Genomic DNA, 19,594 nt, shown 5'->3' with positions numbered 1-19,594 from the left:
CAAGTGGGACGCCTGGGTGGCTCAGCAGTTGGGCATCTGCCTTTGGCCCAGGGCGTGATCCAGGAGTCCTGAGATCGAGTCCCACATGGGGCTTCCTGCATGGAGCCTGCTTCTCCCTCTGCCTTTGTCTCTCCCTTCCTCTCTATCTGTGTCACTCAAGAATAAATAAAATCTTTAAAAAATATATAGCAAGATACCCAACACATATGAAATGTTCAGTAATGCTAGTTATGGGTATCATTGTCATAATCAGTTTTGTTATCTTTGTTCTGTAGTAGCTGAGACCGGTGTTGATAGTATGTTCTGATGTTCTGATATATGAACCCTCCATTCCTTCCATCATCCCTATCATTTGCAGATTAATCCCACAGGGGCTGAGACGGGAGAACAAATGCCTCTGGAGCAAAATGACTGGAAAAGGAAGCCAGAAAACCAGAACTTTTCCCTGGATCCTCTAGTCTTTGATCCAGACATGAGTGTCCATGACTTCCTGTAACACCATCACAAACATTTACTGTGAACTTCACTTTGTGCCAGACTTTTTAAAAATAAGCTTTACTTAGCATAATACCCTCTAGTTCCATCCACATCTTTGCAAATGGTAAAATGGAGCATATCTTGGGCAAATATTGGTCCTGGGAACTCTTTTCTTTGTGGGGATCACTACACAGACCTCCGGTTCAAACTTTAAAAGAAACTACATTTCCCTCTCTGAGTGCTCCTTGTCTGACATGGGTAACAATGGCATAGGCTGCTAACAGAAAAGTTTATAATCCTGAACGTGAAATATGCATCATAGGCTTGTGATCATCCAGGGTCAGAATTAGGTCCCAATTAACCAACAGGACTGGTCTATGCCCATTTGAAAAATTTTACTTACTAAAGTCATTATTGAATTTATCCATTAACTCATCAAATACCAAGCAATCTTCGAAGCCCTAAAATAAGAAAAAATGGGGAAAAATAAACTGGAAATAATTCAAGCTTTTGAGTAATTCTGAACAGACTTTCCATTGGTAAGTATAATTCATAGGATGTTTGCCTTCAACCAGCACACAACAGCTACTTAGTCACATTTGGCATTAAATTATGATTACAAAAGACCATCAATTGCATACTTTATGGTTTGTTCTTGCCTAATCATATTGATTATAATGACTTGGAATTTGATAAAAATTTTAAATTGCTCTTATAATGTGGATTGGATTCCATTGCTTCTTTAAGAAGCAAGAATAATTATATTAGTCTATGGGTATTTGAATCATATTTAAACTATTCAGTCTTTAAGGTTCACATTTAGAGCAATTAATGAAAGGATAGAACTCTTATATTAATTTAGTTCCTTTAAGCCAAGATTAAAGCAAGTTTTCAACATCAAGAAGTTCACAAAATTAACCCTAAAAATGTTCTTTGCTGAATGCAGTGGGGAAGAAGAAAATCAAAAGCTAGATTTCCTACTTTCTAGGAATTCGAACTATAGTTTTAGAGACAATATAAAAATATGTAAAAGTTAATATTTTCACATCAGTTATAGAGATTACATCTAAAGCATATAAATATACTTGTCAGCTATATAAACTGTTAATGCTATAGGAAGTTAGAGATTCAAAATACCATATTGGCTGTGATAATAACACTTATAAATTCTTTACTTAATTAATTCGTTTATTCCCAAAGAACTTCTATGCTATAGTTGCTATTGAAAACCCATTTTACAGACAAAAAGTAGGGATAAGTTAAGTTAATTGCATAAGAACATATTCTAATAAATTCTGGAGCCAGGATTTGAACTGGGCCTTATAACTGCCAAGTCCCTTATTCACTATGCTAAAATGGGTGTGTTCTTATGTTTTCATAAAACAAAGTGTTTACCACTACTTTGTAGAAAATATAAGTGATTAGGGTTATAGCTTATTTATACTTGGAATATATCTCCATCACCAAAATAATAGAATACTGTGATTATAAAGCTATTCATCAAACATACACAGAATAATTATATTTAGAATTCCTTGAAATTACTATTTCATATTTGAGTACTATTTCTTTTCAGAAATATTTTTGTCTAGCCAGAACAATTAAAACTTCCATGAAAGCGGTAATTTTCAATGTGAAATCTATTTCATTTTCTTATTCAACTCTGTCAGTTGCGTTTTCCTTTCCTTTGGAAAGAAAAAGTGGAGAAAAAAACAGTTTGGGCTCTTTTTCTTTTTTGAGCCTAACATTTATATATTTATGCATAATCTCTAGAAAAAAATTCAAATTAAGTCTTGAATTCTTGACAGTAAAATTCCCAAATTTCAAGCTATCGATACATTTTCTAACTGCACAGAAAACCATCTTATGCTTTATGCTTTTTCCTACTTGAAATTACTGGATCAAGCAACCCAAGATTTGACCTTAGTTAGTGATCAATCTAACTGCTGGTAGGATTGTGGAATTGATTGTTTTCTAAGAGATTATGCGGGGATAGTTTTAGATATGACTGTTATTTAAGATTTTTTGGTTGAGGCAGACTTACTTGGGGAGAAAGGACTTACTGCATTCATTCCTTGCCCAAAAAAGGGCACTATGGCATGAGCTGCGTCCCCCATCAGCACACAATGTGATTTAAAGTGAAAAGAAGAGCACTTCACAGATATCATGGACTGGGCCGGCAACAGAAAGAAATCTCGCGCCAGGGCTTGCCTTCAGAGGGGAACAATTAGAATGCAACCATGTTAAATTGGGTGTTAAATCCTGCATAATTCTTTCAGCTGTACTGACTTCATTACCGTTGGATTTTACTGAGAGACACACAAAAATGCCAGAAAGAAAACAGGAAAAAAAGAAACTGAAGTCCCTTCTAGTTCCTGAAATTCCATTGTTCTAATTACCTATACTGTTTGCAACCATGTTAATCACAACCAACCAGGACAAATTTGACTGCATTTTGAGAACTCAGAATACATTTGTGTGTGTGTGATGAAATTTTATTATCATGCGTAAGGGTCATGCAATTTTCAACTATTCTGGTGTGTTTTAGGTTTTAATGGAAAAATCGAGATGTTGTGCGTCTGACTAAACCACACAAACCAAAATTAAAATGAACACTAATTTATATATATTTGGAAGCGGACAATTGATATTCAGCTCATGCTCACCAGGCATCTACAGAAGTTTTTGGCAGCTGTAAGTAGAGAAACAGTGTATACCCTCAAGAATTTTAAGTCTGGTTGGAGAGGCAAGAAATAACCATGAACCATTAGGGGTACATTGTGGTGTGCAGAGATTTCTCCTCAACATTAAAGAAGGAGAGATCAGGGCACACTGAATTTGGAGGTAAAAATGAAAATCAACAGTTTTAAAGAGACTTGCTGTGGGCAGAGGCACTTAGTGAGATCAAATAAGCCCTTGGGGAAGGTGGGGTTGACAGGAGCCAGAGGGGCCAGAGGGGCTGCAGGTCATAAACCAGACAGATGACAAGCCGGGGCGGCTCTGTAAGTGCCAGACCCTGTGCTGAATGAATTATAAGCATGAACTCCTGCAGTCCTCATCAACTTTTGGGAGCAGATATTGCCATCTACTGTTATGTTACCGTGAGGGCCTTGAGAACTAGGAAAGTGAACCCAGCTAGTCAGTGAGGAGCCAGACGTGGCATCTGCTGGGCCTTGGACCTGTGTGTCCACCAGCATCAGGAAGCACAGCCCTGCTCTGCAGCTCACCAACGTCCAGTGGCCTGAGTAAGCCTACTCAGGAGGCAGAAGGGTGGGGGGACACAGGTGACTTGTTTTTCCTGGGGAAACTGACCATGGCCTGGGGTTTTCAGAATCCCTGCTCACAACACAACATCCACTTAGACTTTTGCTCTAAGGCTGGCTTCCTGTCCAGGATCAGTTACGTTTAATCAAAACTAAAGTAAGGTGCATGATCTTTATTTGAATTTTGAATAACTCAAACCAGTAAAGCAAAAGGTATACTTGCACATCTTGAAACTTACTCTCCAATTAGAGGGATGGAATCTGGAAAGTACTTCTTGAAGAAATTCAGCACATCACTGCTGGTTAGAAGTTTTTCAAAGTCTTCAAAGGGCATGAACAAAGTACATGTGAAAGATTTGTTCTGCGAGAAGAGGAGGAAGAGTGTGAGAGAATCTAGTCTCAGGTTCTAGCTGTAGCTGAGGGGCACCTGGCACGAATGTACAGACCATCAGGAAAGACACACTGGCTTTCTCCTCTCACTTCTAAAGAAAAACCCCACCAAGCCCCAGAAGCTGCCCAGATTCCTGCTTACTAGAGTTCTACCAAGCAAACATTTCATCAAGCAAACACTATACTCTTTGGATTACTAACTGGCTAGTTGGATTGAATTTCTCCTTGCTTTTTCTGTCTCTTGTTCCTTTTCAGATAACACTAAGAGGCATTGGATCCTAGCATTGCTACCAAGGGACAGAAGAAGATCAACTAGAGAAATACATAGTTAGATTTATCGAACAAAAGAAGTTTCTAGGGTCTAATGGAAGAACAGCCAAGCCTCTTTTTTGACAATCTATATTCCAATGTCCCAGACACCTCAAAGACTAGAAGGACTTTCCTTGTGTAGAGCCGGAATCTCTCTGGCTTTATTTGAAGGCCATTTCTTCCTACTCTGTTTTGGGGGAGATGACAGGCACTACCACATACAACGTGCCATTTGTCATTTATATATGTTCAATCTCCTTTCCACTATAAATAATCAGGATTCTTCCAGGTTTTTCCTTAGGAATCCCATAGTTTCAATGATATAATCAGTAAATAGACTAAACAATGAGGTTAGGTACACATATGCTAAGTATAAAGGTAATTGGGCATACATACAAAATACAAAAGTAATGAAAAACTTTAATTATAGATGCAAAACTACATTTAAAAATTTTAGATTACCATGTTAGGCAGCGCAATCATCATAAAGGTATTTCTAGGCCAAATATGCAGATAATTAGGTTCCATGGCATACTGTAGGGGGAAAAAGTATATTTGTGTTAGATTGGTACATTAATGCAGCCTATCTATAAAGCTGACTCTGCTGGTATTGTAATTGTTTCCATAGCAATTCAAATAGCATCATACACATGGTGATATGCGCACCTACTGTTATTTTTTTTAAGATTTTATTTATTTATTCATGAGAGACAGAGAGAGAGAGAGAGAAGCAGAGACACAGGCAGAGGGAGAAGCAGCCTCCCTGCAGGGATCCTGACATGGGACTCCATCCCTGGTCTCCAGGATCATGCCGTGGGCTGAAGGAGGCGCTAAATCACTGAGCCACCCAGGCTGTCCACACCTATTGTCATTTAAAGTAGGTGCTTTCTGTCCTGTCTTTAGAAACTCATATTACTTAGGTGGGTTCGAAATACCAGATAAAATTCAAGATTTGAACAAGTTATGAAGTGTTCTCTCTCTCTCTCCTTCTCTCTTTATGTCCATGCACATAATCAGACACCCCCCACATACATACATACATACATGTATATACATACACACTATATACATACACATATAAACTATATATATGTACATATATTTGTGTGTGTGATATTTTTAAACTTTATTTTTCACATTACTTGGGGACTTAGTTGTATGAATAGAAAGGTCCTAAGTTTAAATTTCATGGGCAAATATAATTTTACAAACAAGCATCTTATCCTTGTTTGCTTGCTTCCTACTTGCTTCCTACAACATAAATAATAGAAAGAAGTCTACTCTTTTTAGCGACCCCATGACAACCCAATAGCAGCCTGAGTGAGTATTGATTGCTTGGGCAGATCAACTAAAGCCAAAGACCCAACTGATCCTAATCCTGGAGATTCCCAGGGGTATCATGCACATATAATCAGTTTTTAACCATTTCAATGTGCGTTTGTTACATGGTAAGAAGAACACAGAAAGCACAGCATAGGCTTCTAGCCAGCATTTTCACATTCTGTTAGAGTTCTCTGTGTCTTCCTTCCTGCCTTTTGTTCTCAGAGCCTCAAAGAAAGCTCAATGTGCAGACACAGGAATGAGTCAGTGCATAACTCTCTGGCCTCAAAAAGGTTACAGTGCAGTTGAATAGGCAGACGTTGAAGTAGAAGTATAGGAAATAAAAGTTGGGCAGGTAAGAAATTTGTAGGGCTGGAGTAGTCAGAACTACAAAGGGATTCATAGGTTAGATAAGAAGTGAAGGACTTCTGGGTGAGGGTGAACTTGCCAAGCAAAGCAGTGTTTTAGGTAAGGAGTTTAGAAAGTGTGAGCAAGGAGACCAGCCTTGATTAGGCAAGTGGTCCTTGCTTTTCCCTCTTGCTATCTTTGGACCACTTCTATGACCTTTTAGAACTCTAAAAGAGAAGAGTGAAGCTGAAACTGATTTAGTTTCAGTTTTATTGAATTAGTGAAGGTTCAAACGGCTGATAAAAAGTTTGGGAGACAATACATACCCCAACTCCTATCCTCACCATTGACATAAATAGTGGTATATATGTTGTTTTGATGTAGCAGCTATGATGCCAAGAATGTGTTGGTGTTCATTCATATTTCACGACTCTAGAAAATAATCCCTTAAAATTTCAGCTTATTACCAGGTCATGCTCTTAATAGATATCTTTATTCAAGAGCAGGCCCAAGGTCAGTCTCCAATAATCCATTGGGCCTTTACCTCAAGTCTCTCCAAATGTGAAATGTGAACAAAATAGGTGCTTGCTATGCAAAAGCAGGTTTGAGATGAGCTTCCCATCTAATCCTTGAGAGCAATCCCCCAATATTCAACCATGGTCTCCCTCAACCAATCTTTCTCCCCCACTCCAACCCCTGGAGATGGAATGAAGAATCCATTGTATTAAAGAAGGGGAGAGGCAGAAAGACAGAGACAGATGGAAGGAAGGAAGGAAGGAAGGAAGGAAGGAAGGAAGGAAGGAAGGAAGGAAGGAAGGAAGGAAGGAAGGAAGGAAGGAAGGAAGGAAGGAAAGGAGAGAGAGGGAGGGAAGGGAGTTTTCCTAGGATTATTTTGCGGCCATGTTAAAATACTCCTAGGTCTGGATCCCACTGGTAGTCAAAACAGTGTTTCTTTAAGGGTAGATAGTTTTTGTAAACCACTAATCATCTGTATTAAGTATGAACACCTAGAACAAATATATGACTATCTTAGATCTACATTAGGAGGCATGATTGCACTCACGTCTGGGGCAATTTTTCAACAGAATCCTATTATCCTACAACCCAGAATGATCAGATCCTGGGCAAGGAGAACAAGGCTCACCTGAAAACATAAAATTAGTACTTCAGAATTACCAAATAATTTTGTGACCAGGAGGAAGAAATAGACAATGATTTAATGTTAAAATATGGATTTGACTGGTTGATACAGTTTGGTATATACCTGTTATGTAACAGGTGTTAATTAACTATTTTATAGATGTCTGAATTTCAAATAGGAAAGATTGCATCTTACCTTAAAAATAGACGTTTTATATGCAAATCAAATTTTAACTAACACTATTTATCTTTGCCTATAAGCCAAGATCCTTATTGCTTCCTTTAAAAAAAAAAAAGATTATTTATTTATTTATTCACTAGAGACACACAGAGAGAGGCAGAGACATAGGCAGAGGAAGAAACAGGCTCCACACAGGTAGCCCAATGCGGGATCTGATCCTGGGAACTCTGGGATCATGCCCTGAGCCAAAGGCAGACACCTAATGGCGGAGCCACCCAGGCGTCCCTTCTTATTGCTTCTGTTGGTATTTTAATTTCCCTTAGTAAGTTCCTGCATTTATTTGCTTCTGACAATATAAAACATACCTATGATGTTTGCCTCCGACCACATAGGGTTGAACTTGAGAATCAGGAAGTGCGAAAAATGCAATGGACATCTCTTTGCAACAGCTTGCTTTTCACTTTATTTAATAACTGTTATTTGATATAATCATTAGTATAAGAGCTCTGGATTACTAATACACAGAAGGATTCCCGACCCATTTTTTTCTCCCAGGAAAAAAATAGAAAAAATGACATGACTATGTCAGACTAATTCCCTGTGCATTTCGAGTAGGGTAGCTGTGATGCCTCTTCTTCCCTGCCCACTGAAAAAAAGCGTATCTTGATGGCAAAGGAGAGAAGTGATATTATTAAAGGGATATTTCCACACCCAACTTATTATGTCTTACAAAGGACTATGACAGACCTCAGAATTCATCCAGACATGTTGCCAAGAATGAGTGCACTGGAATATACGTCTTCGCTAGTCCACAGGGTGGGAGGACTGTGGGAGGAGCCAAAGAAAGGAAAGGACTTACATCCCCATTCTTGGGTGGAATCGTGAGCTCCATGTACCCATGAGGAATATACTGCTGACTGTAATCAAAACGAGGTTTCTTCATGAGGTAAGTTCTGACAGTGGAATAGGCTCCATCACATCCTACAATGAGGTCATAAGTGATATCTACAGGAACTTCGTCAGATCTGAAAAATAAAATGTACTATAAAAAAACAGTCTCATGGTAAAAATGATGATGGATATAAAAAGTAGCAACTCAGGGAGTGGCCACTCCTTACTTGTACATATCTGACTTTGAACTTGAAGTCAATAGCTATAGAATAAAGATGACAGCCGTCATCCTCATGACAGTATTGCTCACAAGAATAAGAATAACACCACCGTACTGATTAATAAGGACATGCCAGGCTACGGAAGTGTGACTAAAGCTTGAGGTCTCTGCACAAAGGGAGGGAGTCTCAAGAAGAAAGCTGAGTGAGGGAAGGGGTGGATCACAGCAGGGACGTTCTCAGGACTTGCCAAGAGCAATATGCTTAGCTTGAGTGGAGAGCATCAGAAGATAAACTCAGGAAAGGAATACAATGTGGGGATGGAAAGGAGGAAGGAGAAAAAGAGAATTTTAAATGTTAAGACAAAAGGTTTAAACACATTCTTCTGACAAAAGAGAGAAAATAACGTTTTCCTTTGAGGGGATGATGTATGAAGAATAGTAATTTAGGAACTGGCACTGGAAATATTGAACTGGAGGCAGAGTGAAGGAGGGAGGGGACAAGGAGAGGAAAAGGTGACCACAGCAGTCTGCATGTGTAGGTGTGAGAGCCCAGAAACGCAAGGTTCAGGAGAAAGACATAGGCTCTGAAGCCATCAGCTAGTACGACAGACTGGGCAGGGGCCATAGATTTAATGGGGGGAAACAGAGAAGAGGGCGCACCAAGAATGATTCTAATTATTTGGGTTAGTCAAGAGTGGACGTGTTTGGAGAGAAATAGATGGTGAAGTTTTAATATATGTTTGAGATCATGGCAAGAGATACCTATGATGATGTCGAACAGGAAAATAGCATGGAGTAGGATCGAATGAGGATTGAGAGTGAAGAGACTGAAGATAGAGACACGGCCTCGAGAAGTTCATTTTAGCAAAGTGAATTTATAAGTGGTTGCTGAACGGACTGGGAATCCATGACACAACCCAAGAATGGGACACGGGGCTAGTAACTTTAGAAGAAACAGAGGCAGCCAAGGAGAGTCAGTAGATAAATAGCTTCCAGAGAGAGGAGAGGAAACGCAGGGCAGTGGAGGGTCATCTGTGTCAAGGGCAGAGAGCCTTTGAAGAGGGCGGTCACCAGAGTGGAGCATGGTAGGACCCTGAGCCAGCCTGAGTATCAAGAAGAATCACTGGTGTTGGTATTGAGAAGGCATCCAAGGCTTTTTTTTTTTTTAAAGATTTATTTTTATTTATTTATGATAGACAGAGAGAGAGAGAGAGAGGCAGAGACACAGGCAGAGGGAGAAGCAGGCCCCATGCCGGGAGCCCGACACAGGACTCGATCCTGGGACTCCAGAATCGCGCCCTGGGCCAAAGGCAGGCGCCAAACCGCTGAGCCACCCAGGGATCCCCCAAGGCTGGTTTTTGATCTGAAATTCTTTGAATCCCTTTTAGTAATCATTTAACGCTTTCAAATAAGCCAGAGAACAAAGTTTACAAATGCAGTTCCCCACCCCAACCCTTCACCTCTGCTGTCAACAGACTGACTGGTAATTACCCAACCACTGTGATGACTCCTTCCTCAGGATTACATTTCAGCAGCCTGTGGCCAAAGTGCACCTTCACGTTGGGATATTTCTCAACAGCTGAGGAGACAAAGAACAGCAAATAGAAATGGAATTCCAATTCTTGTTTCACTTATTCAAATTGAAATAGTAATCATTTTCTGAGAACAGTATGTTAGAGACATTTATTCTTTTTTTTTTTTTTAGAGACATTTATTCTTAAGAACATAAAAATGAATTAGTTAAAATGGTAATTTGACCACTATTTGGCAAATGTTCCAGGACAATTTGGTAGTAAAAGTGATGAATACAAATCAACTATCCTCATCCAAAAAAAAAAAAAAAAAAAAAATCCAATTAATTCCATTATGCAAACTCTTACGTTGCTGTGATGATTGTCACCCTGGAAGAGAAGCAGGCATCACATATTTTTTAAGTTGCCTCTAATTTAAGACTTTATGCTTAGAAATACTTAGCCAAACTCCCTTTTACATGCTATGCCTCATTCTTTATCTCTTTTTAGTAAGTCTCTAGACTTCTGAGTCACATCACAAATATAGATTTTTTTATACTAATTATTTTTGTAATCAAACACCAGAACACTTAGGGGACAAAGAAATGAGTAAGAAGATTTAAAACTTCTCCATAAACAGAATCAAATTATTTTAGTGCTTTTTTATATTGTCTGCTGGCAATCTATAGAAGGTAGTGAATTCATCATATTCTTGTTGTAACAGTAAAAAATTATTTTTGTCCCCATTAATTCTCATGGATAGGATGCCTATAATTACAGGCTATTTATTGTTCTTAAGGCTACAAATCAGATTTATTTATGTGTAAGAAATCTTTTGGAAAATAACTTTGGAGAAATCAGCGTTTATGTGAACCACTAAGGATATCTTTTATAAACACAAAATGTGTTTGTGGAATCAATCTTTTAAAAAATTAAATTTTTTAGATTCATTTTTAATTTAAATGTATACTAATATATCCCAAAGAATTTTCCACAAACACTAGTCCTGGAATATGCCCCCTAACAAAAACCAGTTTGTAGTCAAAGCCATTTGTAAAATCCTGACACTTGGAACTTTCTTACTGTGCAGTCCTGGTCCTCAGCCATATGTGGCTAGTCTGAATGGAGATGTGTTGTGCACATTGGGTTTTGGTAACTCAGTACAAAAAAAAAAGTTCTCACGAATAACCATCTTCTATTGATTACACATTGAAATGATAATATTTTGGATATATTAGGCTCAAATATATTGTTAAGCTCAACTGTTTCTTTTCTGTTTTTAAAATGTGGTAAATATAAAGTTTTAAATTACACACATAGCTGGCTGGCATCTGTGGCCATGTATTAGACAGAGCTGCTCTAGAAAATCCACCACACAGGCCAACAGCATAAAGAGCCTGGGAAATACTGTAAGAAAACTTTTAAAACTTATTTCGTGCAACATTTATCAAATTTACTTGCCCACATGTCCTTTTCCTGCTTGCTTTGCTTTACAATTATTAACATCCCCTCAAGTAGTGAACCATGAAACAATCCTACAGGAAGTACAGGGCAATGATTTTATCCCCATGTCTTTGGTGGGGGGAGGTGTTGTTCAGCCAGGAGCAAGTGTTTGCACGCAGAGCGGGCAGTTCACACATTTGTGTAAAGGAATGACAGCTGTGTGAAAGAATTCATATGTCAGACAGCGTTTAAGAGCGAAGAGAGTCCACGTCCACTCTATTCACATATTAATGGCATTTATGAAGTTGCTCACCATGCAGCACATTTCTAAGGAAAAATAGGTCCAGGAGCTTCTGGTCTGTCTACCAAGATCAGCTCTTTCCAAATTGTAGTTCCTACTGTTAGCGGATGTTTCATGTGTAATATTGGAGGTACAGACTCTATGGGATAAGTGCATGGACTTTGGAGTAAGAGCTCAAGCTCCAGCCCAGAATTTAACACTTATTAACAGTGTGGGGTGCTACTCCGGGGAGCTCTGGAAGCCTCCTTCACCGTCTTTAAAGCTGAGGGAAAAGGAGTTCTCAGCTCCAGGAGCTTTTGAGATGGTTATATACATTGATGCATGTATAACACTTAACATACTTCCTGGTGAATATTTGCTCTCATTTTTATCTTAATAGATTCAGAGGATGCTCTAAAGAAATCGTCTTAGGTCTGCTATATACTACTTTTAAAAAAGCTGTTTGGGGACTTCTTGAGATCAATGAGTATATCCAGCAACCTATACCCCCTCCCAACATCTACCCATCCAAAGGATAGTCTTGCGAATATAAGTAAAGAAGTAGAATTAAGAAAAATACTAAGCCATATTTCTGAAGTCCCTGGTGGATCAGCAGGAGTGAGCTTCACAGGCTCCTCCTGCCAGTTCAGTTAAATTCAATTCAACAGACACACTGCAAACTCATGCTGGGTAGGGGCTGTGGAGAAACACAAATAAACCATGTAGAAGCTCTGCTCTCTACAACTCAGAGGCTGCTGGATTGCACAGAGGAATTGATTTAAAAGTCAGTAGAGTGGGTGGCTCAGCAGTTTAGCGTCTGCCTTCGGCGGGCTCCCTGCATGGAGCCTGCTTCTCTCTCTGCCTGTGTCTCTGCCTCTCTCTCTCTCTGCATGTGTGTGTGTGTGTGTGTGTGTGTGTGTGTGTGTGTCATGAATAAATAAAATCTTTAAAAAAAATAAAAGCAGAAGTGTCTTGCCCTATGGGGCAAGTGTCTTGCCCTATGGGGAATGGATCTGATTAGCACACATGCTGATGAGAAGAAAAAGTGTTATAACCAAGGGCTACAGGGCAGGTACTTGAGCTGATTATCCAAGCTACAGATTTAATTTGCAATCCAGTGGCTTTTCCATTAATGGGTGGGTCTGTAACACATTGAAGTCTTCAGGGCATATTTCACAACTTCCTCTTTTTCAACCTCTTATACCCTCTACCTATTGGGTCTCCTACAAATACCCTGAGCTTCCACCCTCCCCTCTGACCCCCATGCTCTAGCTTTAGTCCAGGGCTTGGTTCACATGCAAGGGATTATTCCAAATACTCTAAAGACCACATCCCTCCAACGTCTGCTTTTCATCTTTCTGTAGTGTGGAGCTAACTGTGTCACTTTGCAAGGTGTTCGAGAGTGTCTTATCCTCTAGTCCATGAGTTCTTTAGGGAGTGAGCACTCATTCATCCCAATGCTGAGAAGACAATGGGAATTTAATGTGTATTGAACAAATGATTTTTATTTAGATCAGTGATAATATGCAAAAGAGACACTGGAGCATGTATCACTACAACTTTTCAAGGACTTTGTATTGTACATAGACTTGCACTAATAATAACCCATGAATGATCCATGAAAAGCAATAGTAAGCAGATCCCAGCAAATCATGTGACAAGGTTGGACTTTACTGAAATGACATTTGCTGGATAAGCATTGGACTTACCAGTCAGCAGGTCCTTGTTAAGATTTTCTCTGCTTATAGAAAGAATATACTGCAAGAAAAATATAACAGATACTGTAGGCTTCTGGGCAATGGACAAACATACCTCACATCATTCACTCAGCAACAGGAAATAACTAGCAGGGGGTTGCAAGCTTAGTTTTGTAATCATCTAGCTAAGTAGCTTTTTAAAAAAACAAAACAAAACACTATAACCAAATACACATAATAAAATGTTCAATATTAAACTTAGGTTTTTTTCAAGGTTTGATGCCACAAAAACCAAATCCTTGTCTTACAGCAAAAATGTTATTTTAGCTAAGATAGTTTTGTTTTAACAACATCTCATACTTTCATGTTAGGTCTCCAAATGAGCTGTTAATGACGACAGTATCACTAGAATAAATGTGCAATTTCCTAAAGAGAATACTTTGAAGGTATTCATTTCAATGTGAAAGCACTGTGTGTGGGGTTAATGGCGGTGGTGGTGAGGAAAATATTGATAGAAGTGTAGGGTCAGTCCTCACTGGGGCACATGTTCTTTTTTCTCTTTTTCTTTCTTTTTTTTTTTATAGGACAATTCAGCAGGCTGACTGTTCCATGAGGCACAGTGGGCCCAATGCCTAGGGGGTCACATACTTTTTGGGGCCCATGAAAAGTTTCTACTTTTAGTTGATACTAAAATTAGAAGAAAAAAATAGATTCAGAGGATGCTGAGATTCATTATATTCGTATATATATATATATATTCATATATAACAAATATATGAGAATGAATCTAGCCCGGATTATTTAATCTTTATACCAATGCACTTATGAAATCTAATTTCTAGTACCTATTGTTTCAGAGAGAGGGACCCACAAAGGCAAAAGTGCCTTTTCAGAGCCCCGGAAAGTCATAATGCAGCCTTGCCATTCAAGGATATGAGTGTATTCCTTAAAAATTTAAGCATACATTTCCCAAACTTAGAAGCATCTCATCATTTAATGCAAATATGGTAATTTATAAATCTTCACCTCACCCAAAAGTAGACATTTATTATTAACAGCCAAATCTATAGTTGGTATAAAAATAACTTGGTCATGCTACAAAGACAATGACTGAGAAGAAGCTTCCTGTGTCTTTGCTATAAATTAAAATTAATAGGACTTCTTCATTCTCGGCATCTTTGTTCTGTTTTCCAGTCTTCTGTGTCATTAATCTCCTCGTTTCGATGGAAACCACACTTGTTATTCAAAGTATGTTAGGAAACATTTAAACTAGGAAGGCTCATTTATGTGGGGAAAATATTCTGTCCATATCGGTTGCCAGGCTGGGTTGACACTTGCATCATTGGAAACCGATACGCACACTGGTCCTGTGGAGGGAGTCCCTGTCCATTCTACCCAGAGTCCGTGGGCAGCATTGTGTCATAAGCAAAAGTTAGAGCCTCCCCCACCAAGTCTCACTTCTCCAATGCCTATTCTAAAAGGTTGATGTTATGAAGAAAAAATATGAATGAGAATAAACAAGTCTTCACAATACATATAAATCAAACCATCATGCTGTTCACCTTGAACTTACAATATGATGTATGCCAATTATTTCTCAGTAAAACTGGGGGGAAAGCCCTCATGTCTGGTGAGGGCTACAAAGAAATAATTCTCATATTCTAGCTCCAGATTTCCTATGTGGATAGCTTTATCAAACTTATTTAATTTATCATAACAAAATAGAAACAAAAAGAACTCTGGTTGCCAGCTGGCAGCCACAAATTTCAAATGACAGTTCAAATGACCACAATTTAATCTATTTTATGAGTCATTATTCAACTGTCCTTACTCATCATATTGCATTTTTATAAAATTCTGTGTATTCTTCCTAGACATGTAGTAGCATAATTATAAATGAATTGTACTTTATTAATCCAACACTGAAATTGGCTGCTGTTGCTGCTTAGTGATTCAATTATATTTGACAGACTAAATTGTTTCAAATGGACCTTCACAAAAGTCCTTAATAAAATTAAAGTTATTTTAAAACTGCAAAAAAAAAAAAAAAGAATAAATAAGTCAGGAAGTATAAAGTGGTCCTGGTAACCAAAACATTAATAATAAAACCTAAAGGAAGTTGGATTATCTCCTCTGGAGATTTGTAAAACAGTAGTTGCAGTGCTTTTTCAAATATATTAGAAAGCATGTTTACATTCTATATCCCAAAAGCCTTCAAATGAGGATGTTTGCTAGTAAGGGGGTGCTATTTCTCTGAGGCATAGGACATTAGGGGCAAGAATTGGGGAAGTAGAGAAGGTGGATGGGGGGATGGATGAAATAGGGTGAGGGGGATTAAGAGTGATGAGCACCTTATAATATACGGAATTGTTGAATCACTATATTGTACACCTAATTTTTTTAAAGATTTTATTCATTTACTCATGAGAGACACAGAGAGAGAGTCAGAGACACAGGCAGAGGGGGAAGCTGGCTCCATGCAGGGAGCCTGACATGGGACTCGATCCCTGGACCCCATGATCACACCCCGGGCTGAAGGCAGAGCTAAACCTCTGAGCCACCCGGGCTGCCCTACACCTGAAATTATATAACGCTGTGTGGGAACTACATTGGAATGAAATAAAATAAAAAAATATTTTTCTGCATCATTAAAAACATTAGGGGAGCTCTGACCTGCTCTCTATATCAGGGAATATTTTGATAGTTCCCAGGGCAATTTGGGAGGGAGACAACAGGAACCAGCAAGACTGGAAGAGCCTGGACCCCGCCAGGGAGAAAAGGCAGAGAAAATGGCAGGTGGAGAAGAGAGGCTCAGAGAAGGAGGGAGGCCAGCAGAAGGTAGGCTGCCTCGGGCCATGGGGAGGCCTTTGCCCTTCACAGGCTGTGGAATTGAGCGACCCAAAACAATTTTATATAGCTCTTAAAGAAGGTCCTGTGTTTAACCTCATTATAAAAGTAACAGTGCAAACCAAATAGAGGTGGCTGCAAATTTAGCATTAACCAAGTTCTAAGAATTGAGAATATGGGATCGGTGAGCCAGTGAGCATTTCCTCCCTCTTCTAATGTATTGAAGGCCCCACATGGGAACCCCCCCCAACACCTTCCCCTTCTTGGGCATCAGTGGGGATGAAGCTGCCCCCTTTCGCTTCCCCTGGTGCTGGGGGTGAAAAGGCTAGTTTCAGGCTCAAGCCCACATCACTCTGCTCATCTAACTTCCCTGATATTCTGAACCATGTCTTTTTTTTTTTTAAGATTTTATTCATTTATTCATGAGAGACACAGAGAGAAACAGAGAGAGGCAGAGACATAGGCAGAGGGAGAAGCAGGCTCCATGCAGGGAGCCCGATGTGGGACTTGATCCAGGTCTCCAGGACCAGGCCCTGGACTGAAGGAGGCACTAAACCGCTGAGCCACCCGGGCTGCCCTGAACCATGTCTTACTCCTTGGTTTACTCATACTTTATTGGCTCAATCTCTGGGTTGGAGATGATGTCAGAATTGGCCTACTTGGCTAATTCCCTGTGAATCCAAGACAAAGGTGGGATGATTACTACGGTCACTCGCAATTTAGCAAAATCAAGATTGCCCAACGCTCCTGGGCGCACCTCCTACACCAGGCTGCACTGGCCACTGTGCTTGAGGACACCCATCCTGAGTTCCCCTTGGTGTTGACCTCATGTACCCATGCAGCCTCTTTCTTCATCTGTAAATCAAAGTGGTTGTATTAAGAGTCCAAGGTTGCTGATTACTGTAAGGTTCTGTTATGTAAAAGTGCATTACAAGTTTTCTTAGCCAATACACAGTGCTTAAAAATTTACATTCTTTCAGAATTCTAGTCTCACCCAACTGCCTGCCATAGATGGATGTGGACACTCATTTAGTTGGGAAAATGATATTTTGGTGCCAATTTAATATTTAAATGAAATGTCTGTCTCAAACTTCACTTTCTTTGTGAGATCTTTTCGGAAAACTAAAGCTACCTCCTCTCTGAGCCACACAGCTGAGCGCTCTTTCACTCAGGAGAGTTCTTCCGAAAGAACTTGATTACCACGTGTCCTCACCAGGCTGCCAGCTCCTCTCCTGGTTCTCAGCAACTCACACTAGCACGGGGGTTGGCACACAGGAGGACAGTTATTGCTCATGGAAGGGATACAGTCAGGATGCACAGCTTACACTTGTCTTGCATGTGCAAATCTTGTGTTTCTTTCCTGCAGCACCAAGCCCAGTTTGGGGCCGATTAAACAGGACATATTAGTTACTCAATTAAATAGGACATATTAATCATACAAAAATGTTTCTCTGACTATAGATGGTTGGTAGACTTTCTTCTGCTCCCTTCTCCTGCTGGGATCATGCAGTGAGATTCTGTATCTATGTTTTTATAAGGCCAAATAAGCGGGTTATTCTTTTAGAAAGTCACTAAATGGAAAATTTTGATCCTTCCCCACCCTTCTCCCATCCTCATAGGCCCTTAGTTGTTGGGATGTTTTACTTTTCAGCAGCTTTTTAAATGAACTTTAATTGCAGTAAACCACACATAATATAGCTTTAATCATCTTAACCCTTTTTTAGCGTATGGGTCAGTGGCGTTAAGGACATTCACATTGTCATGCAACCATCAGTATCATCGAGCCCCAGAACTCTATATCTTATAAACCTGAAACTCTATACCCATTAAACAATTGCTTCCCATTTCTCCCTCCCTCCAGGCCCTGGCAACCACCATCTACCCTCTGTTTCTATGAACTTAACTACTCTAGATACCTCACACAAGTCTTATATGGTACTTGTCCTGTAACTGGCTTATTTCACTTAGTATAAAGCCTTCCAGTTTCAACCATGTTGTGGCAGGTGTCAGGATTTCCTTTTTAAAAAAATTTTTTAAAGGCTGAATAGTATTCCAGTGTACATTGTATAGAAAACTTCCCCTTCTCCTCCGGTGAGTGTCTTCCTCACTCTCACGTACTACTCTGACACCAGATGCGTGTGTTGGGGCAGTGGGGCAGGGGGTGTGGGGAGCGTCCTCCACCAGGCCATTTCTCAGTGACTCAAGCTGGCTGACTTACAATTGAACAATTCTAACACTATGTGCCTGGAGTTAGCCTCAGATCCCAAAAGTTAAGATAGTCACAGTCTCACGGGAGACTCACCCACCCCTCCACACACACACACACTTCAAAGGCCAATGGCAATGCAGCTTGGACCTGGGCCCAATTGGCTATAAATCAAAAGTTCCCATGACCTTCTCTTCAGGTTCAATTGACTTGCTAGAGCAGCTACCAGAACTCAGGAAAACAGTTGGCTCACTGTTTATCAATTTATTATTAAAGGATATGATAAAGGAAGGGTACAGATGAACATCTAGTTGGAAAGATGTGTAGGGCAAGATATATGTTTGTCCTCTATTGGTGTGCTACTCTTCTACCAGCATCTCTATGTGTTCATGGACCGGGAAGCTCTCTGAACTCCATGCTTTTGGGACTTTTATGGAGATTCCTTCCCATGGGCATGATGGTTCATTAACTCCATTTCCAGTCCCTCTCCCCTCTCTGGCAATGGGTGGGGCTGAAAATTCCAAGCTTCTAATTATGGTTTGGTCTTTCTGGCAACCAGCCCCCATCCAGGAGCCCACCAAGTTACCTGATACCTCATTAGAACAAAAGAAACTCTTATCACCCAGGAAATTCCAAGGGATTTAGGAGCTCTGTGTTAGGAATCACAGTCAAAGAACAAATATTAGAACAAAAGATCTCCTAGTGCTCTTATCATTTAGGAAATTACAAATTTTAGGAGTTCTGTGCCAGGAACTAGGGGCAGAAACCAATATATTTTTCTATTATCTTACATATTTATATACTATATTTTGTTTATCCATCCATCCATTGATGGACATTTGGGTCACTTTTGCTTTTTGACTACTGTGAATAACGCTGCTATGATCATGAGTATTCCAATATTTCTTCAAGTCCTTGCTTTCAGTTTCCCTTTCCCCAGAAAGGGAACTGCTGGATTATATGGAGATTCTATTTTTAATTTTTGGAGGAATGACTACACTGTTTTCCATAGCAGCTGCACCATTTTATATTCCTACCAACAGCACACAGGTGTTCCGATTTCTCTGCATC

General features: G+C 39.6%; 1 protein-coding gene across 1 annotated transcript in view; it reads right to left on the bottom strand.

Annotated features, from left to right (window-relative positions):
* KMO (kynurenine 3-monooxygenase) overlaps positions 1–19,594 on the bottom strand; it is a 52,861-nt gene that overhangs the window by 11,420 nt on the left and 21,847 nt on the right. The window contains 7 exon segments of the mRNA NM_001195512.2: positions 881–938; positions 2,541–2,688; positions 3,980–4,101; positions 4,902–4,973; positions 8,288–8,453; positions 10,031–10,118; positions 13,483–13,531. Coding sequence (NP_001182441.1) covers positions 881–938; positions 2,541–2,688; positions 3,980–4,101; positions 4,902–4,973; positions 8,288–8,453; positions 10,031–10,118; positions 13,483–13,531 — 703 coding nt within the window.

This window comes from Canis lupus, chromosome 7, assembly GCF_011100685.1.
Source record: "Canis lupus familiaris isolate Mischka breed German Shepherd chromosome 7, alternate assembly UU_Cfam_GSD_1.0, whole genome shotgun sequence".
Lineage (NCBI taxonomy): Eukaryota > Metazoa > Chordata > Mammalia > Carnivora > Canidae > Canis > Canis lupus.
Note: the sequence above shows the minus strand (reverse complement) of the source record. Positions and strands in the feature narration are given on the sequence as shown.